The sequence below is a fragment of the Phyllobates terribilis genome, unplaced genomic scaffold (assembly GCF_046119375.1).
Source record: "Phyllobates terribilis strain yellow unplaced genomic scaffold, ASM4611937v1 Scaffold_3__8_contigs__length_932513732, whole genome shotgun sequence".
NCBI classification, from domain to species: Eukaryota; Metazoa; Chordata; class Amphibia; order Anura; family Dendrobatidae; genus Phyllobates; species Phyllobates terribilis.
In genome coordinates this window covers 805,063,212-805,086,020 of record NW_027362763.1, presented here as the reverse complement: position 1 = coordinate 805,086,020, position 22,809 = coordinate 805,063,212, and the positions used below count along the sequence as shown (strand labels likewise).

At 41.9% G+C, this 22,809-nt stretch overlaps 1 protein-coding gene across 6 annotated transcripts in view; it reads left to right on the top strand.

Moving 5' to 3' along the window:
* ZDHHC14 (zDHHC palmitoyltransferase 14) overlaps window positions 1-22,809 on the top strand; it is a 184,716-nt gene that overhangs the window by 80,868 nt on the left and 81,039 nt on the right. For all 6 annotated transcript variants that reach the window (XM_073672415.1, XM_073672411.1, XM_073672410.1 and 3 more), the window contains 4 exons: window positions 15,287-15,335; window positions 18,786-18,888; window positions 21,151-21,260; window positions 21,396-21,498. In XM_073672415.1, coding sequence (XP_073528516.1) covers window positions 15,287-15,335; window positions 18,786-18,888; window positions 21,151-21,260; window positions 21,396-21,498 — 365 coding nt within the window. The remainder of the gene's footprint in view (window positions 1-15,286; window positions 15,336-18,785; window positions 18,889-21,150; window positions 21,261-21,395; window positions 21,499-22,809) is intronic.

Below are 22,809 nucleotides of genomic sequence, written 5' to 3'. Positions count from 1 at the left end.
TCCCATGACTGCACCATAGAGAGAGGGGATCTGCCCTTCAAGGACAGGAAACCTACAGATAAAAGGGCGGTACCGCTCTCCCGATCAGTTGGTTTCCTGTCCTTGACGGGACCCTACAGTCCGGAGGAGGCATACCTGCGGGGTGCCAGAAGATGGACGTTGTGGGATGCCAGGCCTGGCCAGTCCTATCCAGGCAGCGGGGGTCCCCCTGCCTCGGCTGGTGCGGTGTCCTGAAGCGCCACCGCTGAGGTCAGTGGGCCTTTAATGTGTGCGGAGGTGGGTCTGGACGAAGAGGAGGCCGCCAGGACTGTGCTATACCCCCCTGGTTGCGGAGGTGAGAAAGCGTGCGCGGCCCGGCAACATGCATTTAAGCTTCCGGGTTCACCGCGCATGCGCGGGCGCCCCCGGATGACGCGGCGCCGCAATGCATGACTGGGTGTCCAGTCTGTGCAGGCCAGGTCACTACAGGCACTATGGGAGGGACTCCCAGTGCCTTAAAACACAGCAGAGGACGCCAGTATTTGCTCTTCTGGGCTCTGGCACGCTGTGTAAAAAAAAAAAAAAAAAAAAAAAGAAACAAAAAAAAAAACAAAACTCAAACCAAAAACTGTAACAATGAGTGACCAGCACCTACCTGAGGAGCAGCAGCTACACCCTCAGTCGCCACCACCACCACCAACCCAACGGAAAAAGGGACCGGAAGGCCGGACCGGAGAGGAAGCGGGCGCTCTGGCAGATCGTCGCAGCGCAGCAAGGACTCCACTATGGCATCTTCCAAGAGGACTTAGACTACAAAGATGGCTCCACCTCCTGAACCGGTACCTGCTCTCTTCCGTCTGGTTGGTAAGTGAACTTCGTGAAAGCCCACTTTGTAACTAGGGGCCCTTGCTCTCTCCCTCTTTTGTCTCCCGTAGGGAAAAAAGAGTAAAGAGAAAACAAAAAATAGGACTTGTGCATTATGCACTGAGGCCTTGCCCACTACTTGGGAAAAGAGACTCAGTAGCTCCTGCATTGAGCAGACCATATGCGAGGGAACCCCGAGATTTGCCTCTGATCTTAGAGACCTAATTAAGTCGCAAGTTGAAAACACTATTAAATCTTTTCAGGGCAAAAGATTAAAGAATACTGAAAACATATCCCCCGAGTCCACGTCTAGTAGTTCTGAGGATGACGGGGATTCGGACACTTCCACCTCTTCCTCCTCCTCTTCCTCATCTACAGTTAGAGGAGGTCGGAGCGGTTTTCCCGTTGAGGAAACAGATAGCCTTGTCAAGGCAGTCAGGTCTACCATGGGTCTAACAGATCCTCGGCCCAAAAAATCCATACAAGACATGATGTTTAGCGGCCTAGAACAGAAAAAAAGGAGATCTTTTCCACTCAATGAACATGTTCATTCACTGATTATGAAAGAGTGGAAACGACCGGAGAGGAAGGGCTTCCTTTCCCCTAAACGAAAGTACCCGTTTGAGGACCCCGTATGCTCCTTTTGGGAGAAAGCACCGAAACTGGATGTCACTATAGCCAAAGCCTCAAAAAAATACTCCCTTCCATTTGAAGACATGGGTGTCTTGAAAGTCCCCATGAATAAAAAGACAGATGCCTTCTTAAAGGGTTCCTGGGAAGCCGCTGGGGGGGGTTAAAACCAGCGATAGCTGCGACGTGTACGGCCAGATCCCTAATGGTTTGGTTGGACCAGCTAGAATCACAACTGAGGCAGAAGATATTCAGAGACACAATCCTGGAAGCCATCCCGATAATGAAAGAGGCAGCGGCCTTCCTGGCAGACGCCTCGGCGGACTCCATTAAGTGCTAGAGCGACGGGGCTTGCCAACGCTGCTAGACGAGCCCTCTGGCTCAAATGTTGGCCCGGGGACCTACAGACTAAATCCAGATTGTGCTCCATCCCCTGTGAGGGCGAGTTTCTATTTGGGCCTGCCCTTGATGACATCCTGGATAAAGCAGGGGATAATAAGAAACGGTTTCCTGTCCCGTCTAATGCTGCTTGCAGGAAGCCTTTTCGGAGTAGAAGATTTATGCGTAGGAAACCCCCCTAAAGAGCAGGATTGGTGGGAAGACAGGAGAAGGAAGACCAAGGGATTCCTATTTAACAAGCCCTCCAGCGATAATAGAAAGGCCCCCCAATGAAGATTTTCCCCGGGTGGGGGAAAGGCTATCAAGTTTTCTCCCGGCCTGGGAGCTAATATCTAACAGCCCATGGATTCTGACCCTAATTCAATCGCCTGAAACTCCAGTTCTTCAAAGTCCCTCAGAGAAACTTTATTATAACCCCCGAAAGATCTTCAAACGAGGAGCAGCTAGCCTTGGAGCAGGAAATCCGGGGACTAGTAGGGAAAGCAGTCCTCCAGGAGGTCCCGGGGAGGGAGGAAGGCATGGGCTTCTATTCTCCACTATTCCTGAGGAAAAAAACAGATGGGACATACAGGACGATTGTGAATCTGAAAAAGCTGAACAAGCTGTTGAAGGTGGAACCCTTCAAAATGGAAACAATAAAATCTTCAATAAAAATGCTGTTTCCTGGTTGTTTCATGGCCGTCCTGGACTTAAAAGATGCTCATCACGTCCCGATACACAAGGACTACCAGAAGTTCCTCAGGGTAGCTGTTCCTATGGGTGGAGTGGTCAAGCACTACCAATATACAGCCCTCCCATTCGGCATCGCCATAGCCCCAAGGGTTTTCACCAAAGTGGTTGCAGAGGTGATGGCTCATCTAAGGGAGCAGAACACCCTGGTCATCCCATACCTAGACGACTTCCTGATAATAGGCAGCTCCTTCCTAGACTGCAAATCCCATCTGGAAAAGGTCATGCATTCCTTGACTCGCTTAGGGTGGCTTTTGAATCTGGAAAAGTCCAAGACAGAACCATGCCAGATACAGGAGTACCTAGGCGTCCTACTTGATTCAAAAATTCAGGAGTGTCATCTCCCCTCAGGGAAAATTCAAAAAATCTTAAACCTGATATCACGGGCGAAATCCCACCCATCTATGTCCCTTCGGAAGGCCATGTCCCTGCTAGGTTCCCTGACCAGCATGCTTTCCGGCCGTTCAATGGGCTCAAATACTTACCAGGACCCTTCAGTGGGAAATCCTAGAGGCAGAAAAGGCACTAAAAGGGCGTTTAGAAGGGTGGTTAACGCTATCTGTAAAAACCACACTTTCCCTAGAGTGGTGGGGGAACATACACAATCTGGCCCAGGGGATTCCTTGGACAATCCCGACACCGCAAGTCCTGACCACAGATGCAAGCCCCGGGGGCTGGGGGGCCCACCTCAACAACCTGGTAGCTCAGGGGGTCTGGACAGAACGCCTGAAACTAATGTCCTCAAGGACATCACGTGAGGGTCTTCTCAGACAACCGAGTAGTAGTGGCGTACCTGAACCACCAGGGGGGTACACGGTCCCATTCCCTAATGCAGACGAGAGAGGTCATCTTTCACTTAGCCGAGGAGAACTTGCAATCCCTATCCGCTCTACACATAAAAGGAGTAGAAAACAGCACCGCAGACTTTGAGTCGGACTCAGTTGAAGCAGGGCGAGTGGGAATTAAGTCAGGCGGTTTTTCGGCAGATTGTACAAAGGTGGGGCCGTCCCTCCATAGATCTGTTTGCCAACGATCAGATCAACAAACACGCTCTTTTTGCTCCTTACATCCCAAAGAGAACCCAGTAGCCGTGGATGCCTTTATAATCCCTTGGAATTACCCTTTAGCTTAGGCTTTTCCTCCGACCGCTCTGATTCCAGCTGTTCTGAGGAAAATCAGAGAAGAGGAAGCGAGGGTAATCCTAATAGCCCCCTTTTGGCCAAAGAGAGCATGGTTTTCATGGCTGAGGAGGTTGTCAAACTCCGATCCATGGGTTCTCCCGGACCTTCTTTCTCGGGGTCCGGTCCTCAATCCTCAGGTGTCAAGCTTACACTTGAGGGCCTGGAATTTGAGAGGGCTCTTCTGAAAGACAAAGGTTTCTCCCCAAATTTGATCACCACACTACTTCAAAGTAGAAAACCAGTCACCACCAAACTATACGGGAAAACCTGGAAGAAATTCCTTTCAGTCTCAGGTTCCAGGTTGGGTGGGGAGGTTCCGTTGACAGCTATCCTGGAATTTTTACAGAGGGGTTTAGAGCAGGGCCTGGCCACAAGTACCTTAAAAGTTCAAGTTGCGGCCCTGGGAGCACTCTATAATTTTGACCTAGCCAGGGATAGATGGGTATCTAGGTTTATTAAGGCATCAGCTAGATCCTGCCCTATCTCATCCCGAAATACTACACCCTGGGATTTGAACTTGGTCCTTTCAGCCCTAACTGAGGCACCTTTTGAACCCCTGCCAGAAGCGTCCCTAAAACCAGCACTCTTGGTAGCTCTCACATCCGCACGTAGGGTTAGTGATATTCAGGCCATATCGGCAGGCCCCCCCCCTTCACACAAATCTTGGAGGATAGGCTTATTCTGAAAACTGACCCTGCCTATCTACCAAAAATGGCGTCAAGATTTCACAGGTCCCAGGAAATCGCCCTCCCTTCTTTCTGCCCTAACCCTAGGAACGCGAAAGAGAGGGTCCTGCATACACTAGACGTCCGAAGGTGCCTAATCCAGTATCTAGAGGCAACACGAGTGTAGGCAGGATAGTTCTCTTTGTCTGCTTTCAGGGTCCTCGTAAGGGGAAGAAAGCTTCTAAGGGCACGCTGGCCAGATGGATAAGGGAGGCCATCACATTATCTTACTCCTCACGTGGAGAAGCTGCTCTGGAGAAACTAAAGGCCCACTCAACAAGAGCGGTGGCAGCCTCCTGGGCGGAGAAGGCCGGTGCTACCATAGAGCAGATATGTAGAGCTGCAACCTGGTCTTCCCCCTCTACCTTCTTTAATCACTACCGGCTAGACTTAACCTCTTCTTTAGACCTTACTTTCGGGAGAAGGGTTCTGGAAGCTGTGGTCCCCCCTATTGAGTCACTTCTCTGCAATTCTCTCCGTGGTGCCGTCATGGTGGAAGGAGAAAGACGTAGTTACTTACCGGTAACGGGATTTCTCAGAGCCCATGACTGCACCCGTACATTCCCTCCCTTCACGTATGGGTGCGCACGCTTATTAGTTAATTATTGTAGCAACGTGGTGTGTCTAGCGAGGTCTTAAATTGTAAAATTTTGTGTTACTAACCTGGTGGTCCTCTCATGCTCTGTAAACAACTGATGCGGGAGGGAGGTACCGCCCTTTTATCTGTAGGTTTCCTGTCCTTGAAGGGCGGATCCCCTCTCTCCGTGGAAGCCGTCATGGGCTCTGAGAAATCCCGTTACCAGTAAATAACTACGTCTTTTTCCATGTTAATAAAACGTTACCTTTACCTACTTTGCTTTCATTTTAACACAAGGGGAGGGGTGCACATAAAAAAAAAGAGGACACACAGGGGGGAGACAGCTCAAACGAGAGAACACATGAGGGAAGGCAGCACAGGGGTGGAGAGCGTGAGAGCAGACAAGGGTAAGAGCACATGGGGTACACAGGTCAAAGAGAGCACATGAGAGGAGAAGACAGCAGATGGGGGAGAGAGACAGAGCACAGGGGGGAGACAGCTCAAACGGGACAGCACATGAGGGGCGAACACAGCACAGGAAGGAGTGAGACAGCAGAAAAGGGGGATAGCACATGGGGTAGACAGATCAAAGAGGAGAACACAGACGGGAGAAGTCAGCACATGGGGAAAGAGAGTGGATAGGTGGGTGAGCACATGTGGGGGGGGGGGAGAGATTCTCAACGCTGCAAAGCCTGCCCCCATCGTGACTTTACCTCCCTCCCGATGGGATAGCATCGGGCCTCCATCTAGTGTATAGATAGAGAATATTCTATCTATCTCTTTGAATGGCTCATTACTCCCCAGCTGCTGCTGTTCAGATCAGCACCCGCAGCACACACACAACATTCGCATATCACACATGCAACACAGAGCACTTGCATATCGAATACACGCAGTGCACATGCAAAGCTCACATACTGAACACACAGCGCACTGCTCACATACTGGACGTACCGCTCGCATATCAGGCATGTGTACCGCTCGCATATCAGGCATGTGTACCGCTCGCATATCAGGCACATGCAGCACACACATCACTCAGCATTTATACTGGCTGATGATCAGGAATGAGTATTCCTAGGCTTGCTTGTTTCCTATTGGCCAGTCTGAACAGGCTACCCAAAACACTAATTTGTCAGGAAAAATGAATTTCAAAGGGTTTGTCCAGTCTCAAAAGTAAAGTATGTTGAATCATAATGTGCGTCGCGCAAGCCATGACGATTCCGCTATTCCCTGTATAGGCAGGTGGTCATATGACAGCATGTGTGAGATTTGTATACTTGCGGTCATGTGACAAGTAGTCTCACCCGGCTTTTTTTCAGTAGAAGAGAATAGAGAAAAACAAGTTGATGTGTTTCTGCAAGTATGGAAATCTCACACATGCAATGTAAGAAAGGATAAAGCCACACAGCACCAGACTTTTAGACGCTTACGTCAACACGTGCCTCCTTATCACGGAGTATGGTAGGTATACCAGAATTCAGGTGGTGCTCACCTGAGTTTGACTTAACAAATGCACAAAAAGAACGGAGAAAAGCGGCACTCGCCACGTTGTTGCTTAAGAGTCCTTTATTCCATAGAGTGGGACATTCAGGCGGTATGCAGGGGGTGTGTGTCAGGGAGAGAAATGGAGAACGGCCGTTTCTTGTCTTTACGCTTCTATGGGTCCAGATTATAAAAATATGATGTACTACTTTCTTTATTGGCGGTCTCTTGGTACTCGTAAGTAAATACAAAATGTAAAAAGTCTAAAAACAATTACAACAATTGCAACATTTATAAAAACAGATAGTTTTGGAGGTTTTTTTAAACCTGAAGGGCTTTGGGGATTTGGGTCTAATAGCCACTATGCTTCTCTTTTTAATAATATATTATAATCACCACCTTGTGCCAGGAATTTAACTTTAACTCCAAACCTACAAATTGAAGGGAGTCACAATCTGCGTGATGATAGTCATGTATATGTTTTACCCGCATTGAATTTTGGGGAACCGTTTTCAGTAATTATGGATTGATGGTGCTCAAAGAAACTTATTTAGTTTTCCCTCTATAATAGAATTTACATGGACAAAAGATGGCATATCTTGCACATGCTCTCATGTCATCGCATGGGGAATTTCATGGAGTTCTGACAGCATGCACATTACACACTGTCATGATTCAGCAGTCTGCAGACTTTTTTTCTTTTCAGTCCGGACAATCCTTTAAGCTTACTGAAAATTCACTGATCTCGTCAGAACGTCATCCTCTGTAACCAGGTGATGTACTGCCAATAATGTGAAGTTCTATGTGCACGAAACGATCAGTTCTGGGTGCTCTGAAGTGTATTCTGCCTTTCTAAACAGGCCATTAAATGAAAGCCGATCGGCTTCCATGTAGCTGATTGGCAGTCATTTAACAGCCATGGTTCCCAGTGTAAATGGGTTCTTATTCACCTTACCTTACCTGCCTTCTCTTTCAGGTCAGGCGCAAACATGTAACCTTGTGTAATAGCAGATCCAAGGGACAGCCAAGATTCGCCACCACTGTTCGTTTAAGCTCTGCCCACCGCCCACTAAGCTCATTCCAAAAGTGGGATGGAGGGTATACAAAATGAACTACTTTCATTGTGCCCCACATAATGGAGAGGGCAGCATACAAGTAGAGGAGGATCGTCCCTCCTCCTCTACAGCAGCAGATAAGCGTTCCTGCAGTGGACTGGAACTAAACTTTTTAAAAAGTTTCTCCACTGCAGAAGCTCCTGTCGCTTAGTGCTGGGATGTGACTGTGTAATGGGAGCCTCTCCGTAACCAATCCGTGCTCTTACTACCAGGGAAAGCACTCATTGGTTAATGCAGACTCCTGTCAGTCTCTGCCACAGATAGGCGCTTGTAATAACCAATGAGCGTGCTCCTCTGCAGTGATGGAAAGTGCTGATTGGTTGCTGAGCAGCTCAGTAGCTTCTGGTCCCCAGCGTTCTTCAGGCAGTTGCACACACAGCTGATTGCACAGGATTGCGATCAACAGTTTCGGGTCTGCACTGCACAGGTTGCAACTAGGGGCAGGTTGGGTCGCATGTGACCTTCATGTTGTGCACCCATGATCTAGGGAAAAAACCCTCCAGCACTATTTTATAGGACAAACAGATATCCAACCTTAGTGTAAACTGGCAAGGAATGATTGATTAGGTCCATTGTATTTTACTCATTTTGATAAAGCAGCGTTTTCAGATCATTTAAAAGTGCATAAAATAGCTTCTACATCTTGCTCAAGTTGGGGTTTAGACCTTTTTGCTTTAAGAGCAGCTTTATCCTTCTGCAGATCGACTCCGCATAGTCAGGGATAAGGTTATCCTCTTGGGACACATATCCAGATTTCTTTTTGTATACAGTATTTCACGGTATTAAATACTTTGTAAGACAAAATAGTAGCAGAGGGAGGAAATTATGCCAGTAATTCCTGGGGTATCTGTTCCTTAAAGGGGTAGTCCAGGTTAATTACTAAAGTCTGCAGTCATTCTATGTGACTGCGGACATGTGAATCCTCACGGCTCGCACTGTCCGGATTCTCCAGTGACCGTAGCAAAACAGAGTGGTCATGCGACCACAAGTATGCGATATGCATACTCCCAGCCCCATTCCGCCTAAACGTGCTTGGCCTTGCTCAATTCACTTGTACACCTTGCACATCTAGTCGGAATGTGGCTGGAAGTATGCATATTCCATAATTGCAGTCACATAACCGCCTGGTTTCATCACCAGCACCGGATAATCCTCCCAGAAAATGATGTGCACACTGTGAAGATTCGCAAGTCTGTAGTTACATAGTGACTGCAGACTTTTGTGGAAAAAAAACAGAGAACAAAGACTTGTATGGTCATTACTGCTGTGCAATAACATCCGAAAGGCATGTATGGTGCCATATCAGGATGTATTATTGCACCAATATATACAAGTAATGACAGGTGTACAACTCCACACATAAATGTGTAAGTGTAGAGTTGATGTTAGAAGTGGGCCTGTCGAGAGAAAAAAATAACCAATGTGGACAATCAACTAACTTGATAGTGATGTTATTATCAAATAGTATACACCACAATTAAAATGTAGCACGTGCTATGCATTTGATAAATAACCAAAACACTACAGATGTCCTTAGAAGCAGTATTTTAGACTATTAGGTCATAAATATATACCCACAATTACCCCAATGGTGAATTATATATAGTAAAAGCATATATAAATTGGAATGTCCTCCAGTAGTAGGTTCTCATGGATCCCCAGTTGATGGAGCAGGAGTACAACAAAAGGGTCCCAGTGGTGGTTTCAGGAAGGCATATGGTTCTGCCCCTATTAAACCTTCATAGGGTACTGCACTACCCTGATTCCCCTTTTGCTCCTGCTCTGAAAAGGGCAGTCCACAGCTACCACTTCAATAAGAGGCCCTGCACTTGCCCTTCAAAAAATGCCTCACATGTGTCCCGACGCGTTTCTTCTTTCATCAAGATTCCTCATGGGACATATACATGATAAGAAGGTTACTAGGCTATAGTGCTATAATAAGAACCACATTACTCTCCACTATCCTCACAATAAGGGATGTGGAGCAAGGAATTTATCAGGGATATATATGGCAGGGTAAATTAGATGGAAACAAGAACAGGTGGTCACTGATATCCATCTGTCCAATCAACCAGCTTCCAGATATGGGAATGTGGATTGTAAGTCACACACGCATACACTATTCACTATCCATGTGGAGAGAAGTGTGGTGCGCCCATGCTGAAACGCACTCTGGTCCGGGTGAACCGCACGCATCACTTTCGGGGGTGGACCCATTGTAAAGCTCAGTGCCAGTGGTACAGTAGCTGTGCTGACACGCATGCTGAACCGCATGCCTTTCGGATGTTATTGCACGGCAGTACTGACCATACAAGTCTTTGTTCTCTTTGTATGTTTTTATCAAGGTATGTCCATTGATTAAGTTACTAGATTAAAAGTTATGTTTTAGTTACCCTTGCTGCTCTTACCTCTGTTTGATAGGGTCACGAGACCACTAGCTATTTATCACCCTTGCTGCTTTGTGAAAAAAAAACAAGACAACCCCTTTATTGATGGCTAATGATATACGATACTCCAAAACTGTAGGAGAGGTGTCTTTAATCCTCTATTTGGACATAGTGAGCTGATAACCATTTTTCTCTCCATTTCTTTTTTCTAGCGCTGTTCCGATAGTCTTCTCACTCATGTGATTGTATTTCCAACTCTCTGGTTCACATTGGGTTTGTGTGAACCAGAAGTTACTTTTACAATTATGGTCTGCCAGAGCTAAGATCCATAGTCCTACATTCCAAAAGTGACTTCTGCCTCAAACAAAAACCCCAGTGTGATCCGGCGAGTTGGAAATGCAGCCACGAGTGGCACGAGGATTGGAGCGACGCTGGGCTGGAGAAGGCTACAATCTATAACTATATTAACACTTACTACATTACATATACATTTACACAAATTTAGGGAATTGAAAGTTTCATGGGAGTGCTTTTTTAATGGCATAATTACATTATTTTGAAAAGCTGAAGAAAAAAAAACATTTTTGGTTGAAATGAGTGGGGAACAGCAGTTCTATTGTTTTTTTGGGGTTTGCTTTTAAGATGCAGACTGACTGTGCCATAAATACGGAATCTTAAAGGAAAGCTCTTCTCATATTCATGCTCCCTGAACTGTGGGCAGCAGGAATCAGATGCTGCACAATTGCAGCCAGGTAAGTTTTGATATGAAATGTGAAGCATTGAAGTGTTTCATGTAGAAGCAGTGTGATGATAAATTCCCTTGTATAAGGAGCAAGATGCTAGCCATGCCTCCAATCTGTGACTACAGAAAGAAGGCTGGGATAGAGAGCTGTCTTGCGTAATGTACAAAAAGCAAGTCATGCTCCCTGATCTCTCACCTAGCATCTTAGAAAGTAGGGAGGAGCACTCAGGAGCAGCAGCAGTGCTGTAATGGGACGATACAGTGAGTAATAGTAAAATCATATGGAGTGACCTATAAGAACAGGAAGAAGGCCTGTATAGTTTTCTACAGAATGTGGATTAAAATACATTTTTTATCTCCCGGAGTTCCCCTTTGAAGTTTCTATTATTGTTAATAAATCAAATGAGTCACACCGTTTAACAAACAAAACCCTAAATACTTAAACAGTAGGCATGACAACACCACATTGTTATGCAATATAATTCCAGATGACAGTCTATATGATAGTGTCTGTAAAATATATATATAATATATATATATATATATATATATATATATATATATATATATATATATATATATATATATATATATATATATATATATATATATATATATATATATATATATATATATATATATAATATATATATACACACATACATATAGAAAAGATATATTGGAACAGCACCATTTCACATATACTCACAGTGGGTGCCAGGCCTCCAAGCAACCTGTCCAAATTGCATCTTAATAGAAAAAATATATTGAGGCAGCACTCCAGATAGGTTCAATTCTTAGTAAAAATGGACTTTGAGCCCAAATGGCAACGTTTCGGTTCACAGAAGGCTTGAGAAAGGTTCTGTGAACCGAAATGTTGCCATTTTTTCTATACATACGCACGCACGCACACACCCACACCTATACCCCGGCAGAATTTTTCCTTTCTTGGCCTTGTTTCAGAGAATATGTATGATAACAAAAATACTTTTTCTCCACTCATGGTTATTGGTTGGGTGAAACCATTTATTGTCAAACAATCCTGTTTTCTCTACCCAGTTCTTAATACCGTGTCTTGCCCCCTCTAACATCAATGACAGCTTGAAGTCTTTTGTGGTAGTTGTGAATGAGGTTCTTTACTTTCTCAGATGGTAAAGCTGCCCAGTCTACTTGGCAAAAAGCCTCCAGTTCCTGTAAATTCCTGGGCTGTCTAGCATGAACTGCACGTTTGAGATCTCCCCAGAGTGGCTCACTGATATTGAGGTCAGGAGACTGAGATGGCCACTCCAGAACCTTCACTTTGTTCAGCTGTAGCCAATGACACGTCGACTTGGCCTTGTGTTTTGGTTTGTTGTCATGTTGGAACGTCCAAGTACGTCCCATGCGCAGCTTCTTGGCTAATGAGTGCAAATTTGCCCCCAGTATTAGTTAGTAACATGCTGAATTCATCTTTCCTTCAACTTTTACCAAGTTTCCAGTGCCTTTATAGCTCACACATCCCCAAAACATCAGCGATCCACCTCCGTGCTTTACTGTAGGAACAGTGTTCCTTTTATCATAGGCCTTGCTGACCTGTCTCCAAATGTAACGTTTATGGTTGTGACCAAAAAGTTAAATTTTGGTCTCATCATTCCAATTTACCTTGTTCCAGAAGTTTTGATGCTTGTCTCTGTTTGGCGTATTGTAGGCGAGATAATTTGCGGCATTTGCACAGTAATGGTTTTCTTCTGGCGACTCAACCATGCAGCCCATTTTTCTTCAAGTGCCTCCTTATTGTGCATCTTGAAAAAGCCACACCGCTAGTTTCCAGAGAGTCCTGAATTTCAGCTGATGTTTGTGGGTTTTTCTTTGCATCCCGATCAATTTTCCTGGCAGTTGTGACAGAAACTTTTGTTGGTCTACCTGACCGTAGTTTGCTTTTTACAGGGCCCCCGATTTTCCATTTGTTAACCACAGTTAGAACGCTGCTGACTGGCATTATCGGTTCTTTGGATATTTTTTTGTATCCCTTTCTTGTGTTATACAGTTCAACTACCTTTCCCTGTAGATCCATTGACAATTCTTTTGCTTTCCCCATGACTCACAATCCAGAAACATCAGTGGCTGGATGAAAGATTCAAGAGTCTGTCTGGATCCCAGAAACTCACTCACCTTTTATGCACACCCACTGATTACAAGCAAACAGGTCACAGGTGAGGATGTAATCTTTAGTAGCCATTCAAACCCATTTGTGTCAAATTCTGTGCATGTTATCAGGCCAAAATCACCAGGGTATAAGAACTTTTGGTCAGGGTCATTTGGATGTTTTTGGTTGTCATTAAGAATTAAAAAAAGAAAACACAGTAGTTTGACAATAAATGGCTTCACCCAACCAATAACCATGAGTGGAGAAAAAGATTTTTTGTTATCATTCATATTCTCTGAAACAAGGCCAAGAAAGGAAAAATTCTGCCAGGGTATGTAAACTTTTGAGCACAACTGTGTATATAACCATGAAAGTTCCTATGTATTCTCACTACTTTCACATGTGTGTTTGTGTGTGTAAGGGAACCGGTCACCTCCAGAAATGCAACTTACATGCAGATATAGTGGTGTTCTGCAGGTACATAGCGAATAAATCATGCCTGCCTACATTATTGGAGCAGTGGCCACAGGGCAAAAATAAATTTGTACTCCTGCAACTGCACACTTCCAGTCATTGTTCGCTGTACAGAACGGGCGCTTTAATCGCTCTATAGCACGTGACAGACTGCTCTGCAGTGTGTGTTTTGTGTGTGCAGAGCGGGTTGTCAGTCTGTGCTGTGACCTAGGTGATTGGAAGCGAGCAGCTGCCAGGAGGTTTCTCTATGTAACCGCTGCTCCAATTAACCTGCTGGTTAATAGCATTCGGAACCTGCCTGGTACCGGCACTTAAAACCACGCTGCCAGGAGAAAGTGAACTTTATTCCTCCCTGTAGCATTCGGCATTCAGTCATAGGGGTGGCGCTGGCTCTGGTTAAGTCACCACTCACTGTGTAGAGACTGGCAGCTGTAACCGCACCCCCGGCACTGACTGACAGCAGGCTCATCATTAGGGCCGGATGTCAGTGCAGGCGCCAGGTAGGTTCAGAATGTTAACTTGCAGATTAACCGTAGTTCTGCAGTTTAATAGCATTTTTACACTCTTTAAGCACTATATACTTACAGATAGCCTCTATATTTGCAGATAAACTGCATTTCTGGAGGCAATAGGTTCCCTTTAAAATTCTTAATACATGTATGTGGCATTTCACAAAAATACTGAAGAGAACCTGTCAGCAGGATTTTGGATTCTTCTCTAAATACATGTCTGTAATGGCACTTTAAAGCTGGTTAAAATTATGTCTTTTTTTGAAGAAATATGTTTTGTTCCACAGCCATGGAAGCTTTTAGCTAATGAAACACGTGTGCAGCGGGGCCAGACACTGCACCTGGTCTTCTGCAAATGTGGCCGGTGTATGACTGACTGGTCACTGCTTTTTCAGTGGTCTGCCGCCTCTGGCCAAAAAAATGCACAGGCTCCGGTTTTACAGGGAGCAATGTATGCACACGATTTCTCAGCTCAATTACCTAATTTGGAAGTTGCTGTGCATGCCCAGCCCCCAGCAACGATTGGCGCCTGTCTAAAGAAGTCGGTCATTACAGCCATGTCTTTAGTTTTAGAGTCCAAAATCTGGCTGACAGGTCCTCTTTAAGAACAGGCTTGGTAGTTAAAAAGTTTTTAAAGAGCAGGCGTAAAGGATCAAGCGTCTTATTTTTTAAGTCATATACCAAGAGCCATAACATGTTGATATAACTGTATTAGTGCTCGTTACTTGCAGAAATAGTTGTATTTGTCAGTTGTACAGTTTTGGGGTACATTATATGTACGAAACAATTTCTTATCTCTTTCTAAGTTGTTTTTAGAAAAATGAAATGAAAATTTTCAGTTTTATTTTTGACGGTTAAATCTGAGGTATAAATAGTATGTGACCTTTTATTTTATAATCTAATCCTGGATGGCACTCTCTTCATTGGTCCACATTGATATTTGACTGTACTTTTTAGAAAATGGATAAGGATATATTACAACCCAATATTGTTTGTGCCTTCAAACAGTAGTGTCCATTGTGCCAACATGGCACAACTGCTAAATCCTCATGTACACATTAGAAAGGTGTCACATAAACTCTAAACTGCTTTTTACATGACTAGTTTCTCCTAAAGGGTTAAGGATAAAGATTATTGTCAGGAGACTAAAGAAAATCTAGACAATGGTTCACATTCAATAAAAATAAATTTTTGTATGAATGAGGTATTTGATAGGAGTAGACGTGTACCGTCTGAAAATTCTGGTAGATTTAAGAAACTTTTACCTGTTTATTTTCTGGCGTAAACTGATTAAGTGTGAGCCAAGAGGTGCAAGTCTGTTTTATTCCCTACTTATTTTCCTTTTTTTTTTTTGCATATTTCTAGGCTCTCAACAATCAGGATTTCTTAATGCCTTAAAGGACAGCCCTGCAAGATATCCTTTACAAGATTTCTCTGTAACCTGTAGTAAAGTTTGTTTGTTAGTCGTAAAAGGTTTTGAATTTTTATTGGCTTGTATTTCTAATGTGGAGAAAATGCATTCCTTGGCTGTTATTTTTATTTGTTGAGTTTGTGTCATCAAATATAAATAATGCAGTAGGATATCTAGTGGTGCTGGTAAACCAACTCGGTGTACCTGCAGCAGGTGGTACAGGGCACCAGACCTTATATAGGAAAGTGATATCAATTGGTGTCCACCGCGCTGGTGCACTAAGGCCGAAGAAAACTAAAAAAGAGTTAATGTTGGATAAAATATTTATTTATTTAAATTAATAGTTAAAATTGGTACTATAAACAGTTTCTATGTGCACGTTTGAAAAAAGACTTTTTAGTTGGTTTTTCGGGTAGATCCTGTGGGGAAGGGCGGAGATGCCAGGATACTAAGAGGGCCGGAGTTAGTGATGGCCTACCAGTGGTGGTTGGTGAGACCTAAAAATAGGTTGGAATTAGATAAGTAGAGATTTGGGGAAATATTGGGAGGTGCTAGTTATAGACAGCTAGGTACCTTCTAATGTATTTGAAGATAGCTGTAGGAGATGGTTTACACTATTGGGGTCCAATAAGAAAATGATTCCTGTTTTTTCATACTCCTGCAGGACAGACTAGAAGACAAAAGTGTATGGTCAAAAGGGTCTGTCTGCCTGATAGAACTATGTAGTTAAAAATAGTATAAGATAAATCTGAGTATGTGGTCCTGATTCCTGTTTATCGGAGCCGGTTGTTCAAGGTTGATGCTTATTGTAAGGTGAACCTTGTATATTCGCCTGTATTACACTGAAAGATTGAAATTATAGGTGACCACCTGTGTGGGATGGGGTACCTGTTAAGATAAGTACCTACCTAACTGGTAGGCCATCACTAACTCCGGACCTCTTGGTGGTGTCCTGGCATCTCTGCCCTTCCCTACAGGACCTACCCGAAAAACCAACTAAAAAGTCTTTTTTCAAACGTGCACATAGAAACTGTTTGTAGTACCAATTTTAACTATTAATTTAAATAAATATTTTATCCAACATTACCTCATTTTTTAGTTTTCTTTGGCCTTAGTGCACCAGCGCAGTGGACACCAATTGATACAAATATAAATATTAAATAACCAACACTTGGCCACAAAATTGGAATATGTCACTCCAGAGACAATACGTAGATCACATGTCACCCACTACACACACCAGTAGAGGACATAATAGAGTATAGACACCATTAGACTATTAAAATAATTTTTATTAATTCATTAAAAACCAAAAATATTATCACACGATAATAATTAAAATTTAAGCAGGCGAATTATTAACAGTCCTGGATTATATATATATATATATATATATATATATATATATATATATATATATATATTATATTATATTATATTATATTATATTATATTATATTATATTATATTATATTATATTATATTATATTATATTATATTATATATTATATATTATATTATATTATATATTATATATTATATATTATATATTATATATTATATATTATATATTATATATTATATATTATATATTATATATTATATTATATATTATATTATATTATATTATATTATATTATATTATATTATATTATATTATATTATATTATATTATATTATATTATATTATATTATATTATATTATATTATATTATATTATATTATATTATATTATGGCGGTCCTCATGTGAGCCAGTTTCTTTGTAGCTCTTGATGGTTTTTGCAACTGAACTTGGGGACACTTTCAAAGTTTTCCCAATTTTTTCGCACTGACTGACCTTCATTTCTTAAAGTAATGATGGCCACTCGTTTTTCTTTACTTAGCTGCTTTTTTCTTGCCATAATACAAATTCTAACAGTCTATTCAGTAGGACTATCAGCTGTGTATCCACCTGACTTCTGCACAACACAACTGATGGTCCCAACCCCATTTATAAGGCAAGAAATCCCACTTATTAAACCTGACAGGGCACACCTGTGATGTGAAAACAATTTCCGGTGACTACCTCTTGAAGCTCATCGAGAGAATGCCAAGAGTGTGCAAAGCAGTCATCAAAGCAAAAGGTGGCTACTTTGAAGAACCTAGAATATAAGACATATTTTCAGTTGTTTCACACTTTTTTGTTAAGTATATCATTCCACATGTGTTAATTCATAGTTTTGATGCCTTCAATGTGAATGTACAATTTTCATAGTCATGAAAATACAGAAAAATCTTTAAATGAGAAGGTGTCCAAACTTTTGGTCTGTACTGTGTGTATGTGTGTGTGTGTGTGTGTGTGTGTGTGTGTGTGTGTGTGTATGTATATGTGTATATATATATATATATGTATGTATATATATATATATATATATATATATATATATATATATATATATAATATATAATATATATATATATATATATAATATATAATATATAATATATAATATATATATATAATGTCTCAATCCAATATAAGAGAGGCAATGGAAGTCTACATATTTTACTGATATTTAAACTATAAAGTTCAATTCCATAGAGTATTTATGGGTTTTCAATCGAAGAATATAAAGTGCAGCTGCCCATAAGGTGTCGAGTTCAAGCAGCCTGGGTGTATTACCCTAATGAATATGTACCAAATAGTTAGTTGAATATCCGGGGTGTATAAGGTGCCAATGTGTAAAGTGTCACGTGCTAATAGCCTTAGAGCTCTGATAGAAATATACCTAAAGTGTTGCCTAATAGTCTATACAGTTGTTCCATTGATTAGACAGATATCTAATGTAAAGTGCCAATCTGAGATATCCTGTGCGAATAGCCCAGGCATGTAGGCATATTGCTGTATAGAGACATATCCAAAGACCTACAATAGGCTAAAACCCAGACACTATCAACCCCATGAGTCCTAAAAATGCCAGTTACTTACAGGGAAAGAGCAGTAACCCCAGAAATCCCAAAACTGCACCCCAACGCCGCTGTTTTGCCACTCTTCTTCCAGGGGGTGGAGTGTTAGCCTTGCATGTCAGTTTTCTTTATCATGCAGTTCCCTGACAGCACTTGCTGGGCCATACGGAGTGCTGCTTGTACCCTAACTGCTGCGCGTGCGCACTTACTATGAAGGAATCATTGGTGCACATAGCACGAGGGTGGGCCCCGCTTTCACTATTGTTTCTGATCAGCTGCCACTGCTTGCTTCACTGTTGCACGTTTCTGGTGCAGCTAGCGGCTTCTGAGAGGAGGAGAGGATCAGTTATGTGCTACTGCTTACGTGATTTACATAGGGGTTAAGTCCCCTATATAACTGCTTATAATCAGTTTAATTTGCATTTCAGTGGTGACACTCTTTAAGCTTCATATTACAAGTAGAAATATCTTGAATTTGATGTGTGCCTCCTTAACTCCTATGTTACTGTCCTGGAAGCTGTGGTGTGTTTTTTTTCTGTGTGGTCAATTGTTGGCCTGTCGGGTTTCCACACTTATTTAATCAGTTCAAATCAAACTACCAATGAAGATGTAAGTACTGAAGTTACATTTTGCTTTAGGACTGCATGGCCATTTTTGACAGCGTAAAATTGAGATGACTGTGCTTATATCCTCAACTGATGGCAATCTAAACCTGCTGGGTTTTAACACTACCACTGTGACCTTAATTGTACTTTAGCCTATGAATTATGTATACACTTATTTATGTTGCTTAAGTAGTGGCAACTTATTTGATGGTGCAGTTTTTCCTGCTTTGGTGTCAATTAAATTATTATAATTTTGTTTAATACTTATTATTGAATGCATACCTGTCAGGTGCAGTAGACTAGGCAGCATGTAATATTTTCAAGCCTGCTGTGCTCAAGTATACACTACCGTTAAAGTTTGGGGTCATTTAGAAATTTCATTATTTTTGAAAGAAAAGCACATTTTTTTCAATGAAGCTAACATTAAATGAATCAGAAATGCACTCTATACATTGTTAATGTGGTAAATGACTATTCTAGCTGCAAACGTCTTGTTTTTATTGCAATATCTACATAGGTGTATAGAGGCCCATTTCCAACAACCACCACTCAAGTGTTTTGATGGTACATTGTGTTTGCTAACTGTGTAAGAAGGCTAATGGATGTTTAGAAAACCCTAGAAAATCCTTGCACAAGTATGTTAGCCCAGCTGAAAACTGTTAGGCTGATTTGAGAAGCTATAAAATTGACCTTCGTTTGAGCTAGTTGAGAATCTGGAGCATTACATTTGTTTGTTCTCTGAAACTCTCAAAATGGCCAGAAGAAGAGAACTTTCATGTGAAACTCGACAGTCTATTCTTGTTCTTAGAAATGAAGGCTATTCCATACGAGAAATTGCCAAGAAACTGAAGATTTCCTACAACGGTGTGTACTACTCCCTTCAGAAGAGAGCACAAACAGGCTCTAACCAGAGTAGAAAGGGAAGTGGGAGGCCCTGCTGCACAACTGAGCAACAAGACCAGTACATTAGAGTCTCTAGTTTGAGAAATCGACGCCTCACAGCTCCTCAACTGGCAGCTTCATTAAATAGTACACGCAAAACACCAGTGTCAACGTCTACAGTGAAGAGGCGACTCCGGGATGCTGGCCTTCAGGGCAAAGTGGCAACGAAAAAGCCATATCTTAGACTGGCTAATAAAAGGAAAAGATTCATATGGGCAAAAGAACACAGACAATGGACAGAGGAAGATTGGAAAAAAGTTTTATGGACAGACGAATCAAAGTTTGAGGTGTTTAGATCACACAGAAGAACATTTGTAAGATGCACAACAACTGAAAAGATGCTGGAAGAGTGCCTGACGTCATCTGTCAAGCATGGTGGGAGGTAATGTGATGGTGTGGGGTTGCTTTGGTGCTGGTAAAGTGGGAGATTTGTACAAGGTAAATGGGATTTTGAATAAGGAAGGCTATCACGCCATTTTGCAATGCCATGCCATACCCTGTGGACAGCGCTTGATTGGAGCCAATTTCATCCTACAACAGGGCAATGACCCAAAGCACACCTCCAAATTATGCCAGCGCAGTCACCAGATGTCAACCCCATTGAGCTGTTGTGGGAGCAGCTTGACTGTATGGTACGCAAAAAGTATCCATCAAGCCAATCCAACTTGTGGAGGGGCTTCAGGAAGAATAGGGTGAAATTTCTCAAGATTACCTCAGCAAATTAACAGCTAGAATGCCAAAGGTCTTCAATGCTGTAATTGCTGCAAAGGAGCATTCTTTGACGAAAGCTAAGTTTGAAGGAGAAAATTCTTTCAAATAAAAATCATTATTTCTAACCTTGTCAATGTCTGGACTCTATTTTCTATTAATTTTGCAACTCATTTGATAAATAAAAGTATGAGTTTTCATGGAAAACACAAAAATATCTGGGTGACCCCAAACTTTTGAACGGTAGTGTATAATGTCATAGTATATAGTTTTTCTGTCAAAACTCATGCTGACAGGCCTCAACATTTTTCTATCTGCTCTCACCCTCCCACCCCACAACACCCTTGAACTTTCATGGGGTTTGCCTTCTTTACATTTTAAGATGAGAAAACACTTTCTGATCCTGCAAAGCCCAAACTGAACATAACTATTAGTGATGTGTCGTGCATTTCCTCAAGGTGTATAATATGGGTCTATACTTATACTAGATTAAATTACAGTAGCAAAACCTAAATATTATACATTCATACAAGTTCTAGCTAGATCACCCAGAATGGACATCTGGGTACTGCTGTGTAGACACCAGTTACAATAAATCTATTCTCTGTTATTGCAGATTAAAGGTTCCTGGTCAAGTAAACGCGGGAAAGAAAACTATAACCCTTATAGCTATGGCAATATTTTTACGAATTGCTGCACAGCTCTTTGTGGACCAATGAACCCAAGGTAAGACTCTGGGAATGGCATCCTGTGATATCATGCTTTATTTCTCATTCCCAGAGTACTCCCATTTTATTTCAGGAGGGAGAATTTGGTTTCCTGCTCTTTGGTCTATTGAAATATTTCTTCTTTTGTTTTAAGCTTAATTGACCGCAGAGGAATTGTGGAAGCTGATATGGCACAGTCAGTCACTCCCTCCAATGGATTGACTATGTATGGTTCTACTCAGTCCCAGAGCAATATGGTAAGATGAACCAAGTATTGTCGTTCAGTAACTGAAAGTTGGTTACTGTGCCTCATTTCAAGAGGTTTGATGTTAAAAAGCTAATCTAGCCAGGCCCCTGCTACTGATTGCAAGTCTAAGATGACCTGTGCTGCATATGATGATGTTGCATTGACAGGCAATCCTGGGATGCTGTGCAGTTTTACAACTGAAAAACACGTTAAGAATTCCAAATTGCTAAGTGTCAGGAAACGGAGCAAATATAGAAGTAAAATGCTGACAGGATTGTGTTGCTCACAGATGTGCTGCAGTACTTGTGGATTTCATTATCTTCCATATTGCCATAGCCTTCACATTAGCTTGCATTGCCAGTAAAATCATGGTTTCTTCATTTTTTTTGTTTTATTTTATCGGTTCTCATGTATAAAAATAGATTTTCAGTTATCAACAATTTTAATAATGTTGTAGCAAGCAGTATAATTATTTGGAATGTCCGTTCTGGAAAAAAATGTAGAAAAGTCAAGTAATACTCGAAAATACCAAAATAAGCATTAAAAGCCCCTCAAAGCCCCTGCCTCTAAAGGGCCATTTTTCTGCTGCTCCCCCTGCATTTTGTTCACAGGGCTGCACTGGTGATGTCCGGTCTACAACCAATTACTGACGTGAACAAATACTTCTACCTCTGTACAACTGTCTGAGGACAGATTGGTTATTTTTATATTTTCAACTATTATCTGTTTTTGTCCAATATATTTTTAAACCCTTTTTAACCAGTTCAAGACTGGGCCATTTACCTTTTGCTCTCGACCAGACAAAATTATGTTTTTCTGTTCATACTTTTTAGGCTATGTTCACACATTGCATTTTTCAGCGTTTTTTTTTTTTCTGCAGCAAAACCTCATCTCTTGCCAGGAGGTTTTCTGCTGCTTTTTTTTCACTGTCCTTTTGTCTCTTTATGCATGTACATAAAGTTCAGTGAAAAAAAAAATCTCATTCTGGTTTTGGCACAAAAAAAGCTGAAAAACCCGACACCTGCGTTTTTGGTGCGTTTTTTTTCACCATACATTACTTCCACTGGGTGAAAAAACGCTGAAAGAAGTGACATGCTCTTTTCTGCAAAAAAAACATGCAAAGCACAAAATACTGATCAAATAAAAACCAAGCTGTGTGGATGAGATTTCTGGAATCTTAAAGACTTAGCTGGTACTGTAAAACGCAGCTGAAAATTTGCATAAAAAAGCATCAAAAAACACTGAAAAAAAGCAATGTGTGAACATGACCTAAAAGAGTTGTAAAAAAAAAAATAATAATTTCGTTCGCATATTAAAGACG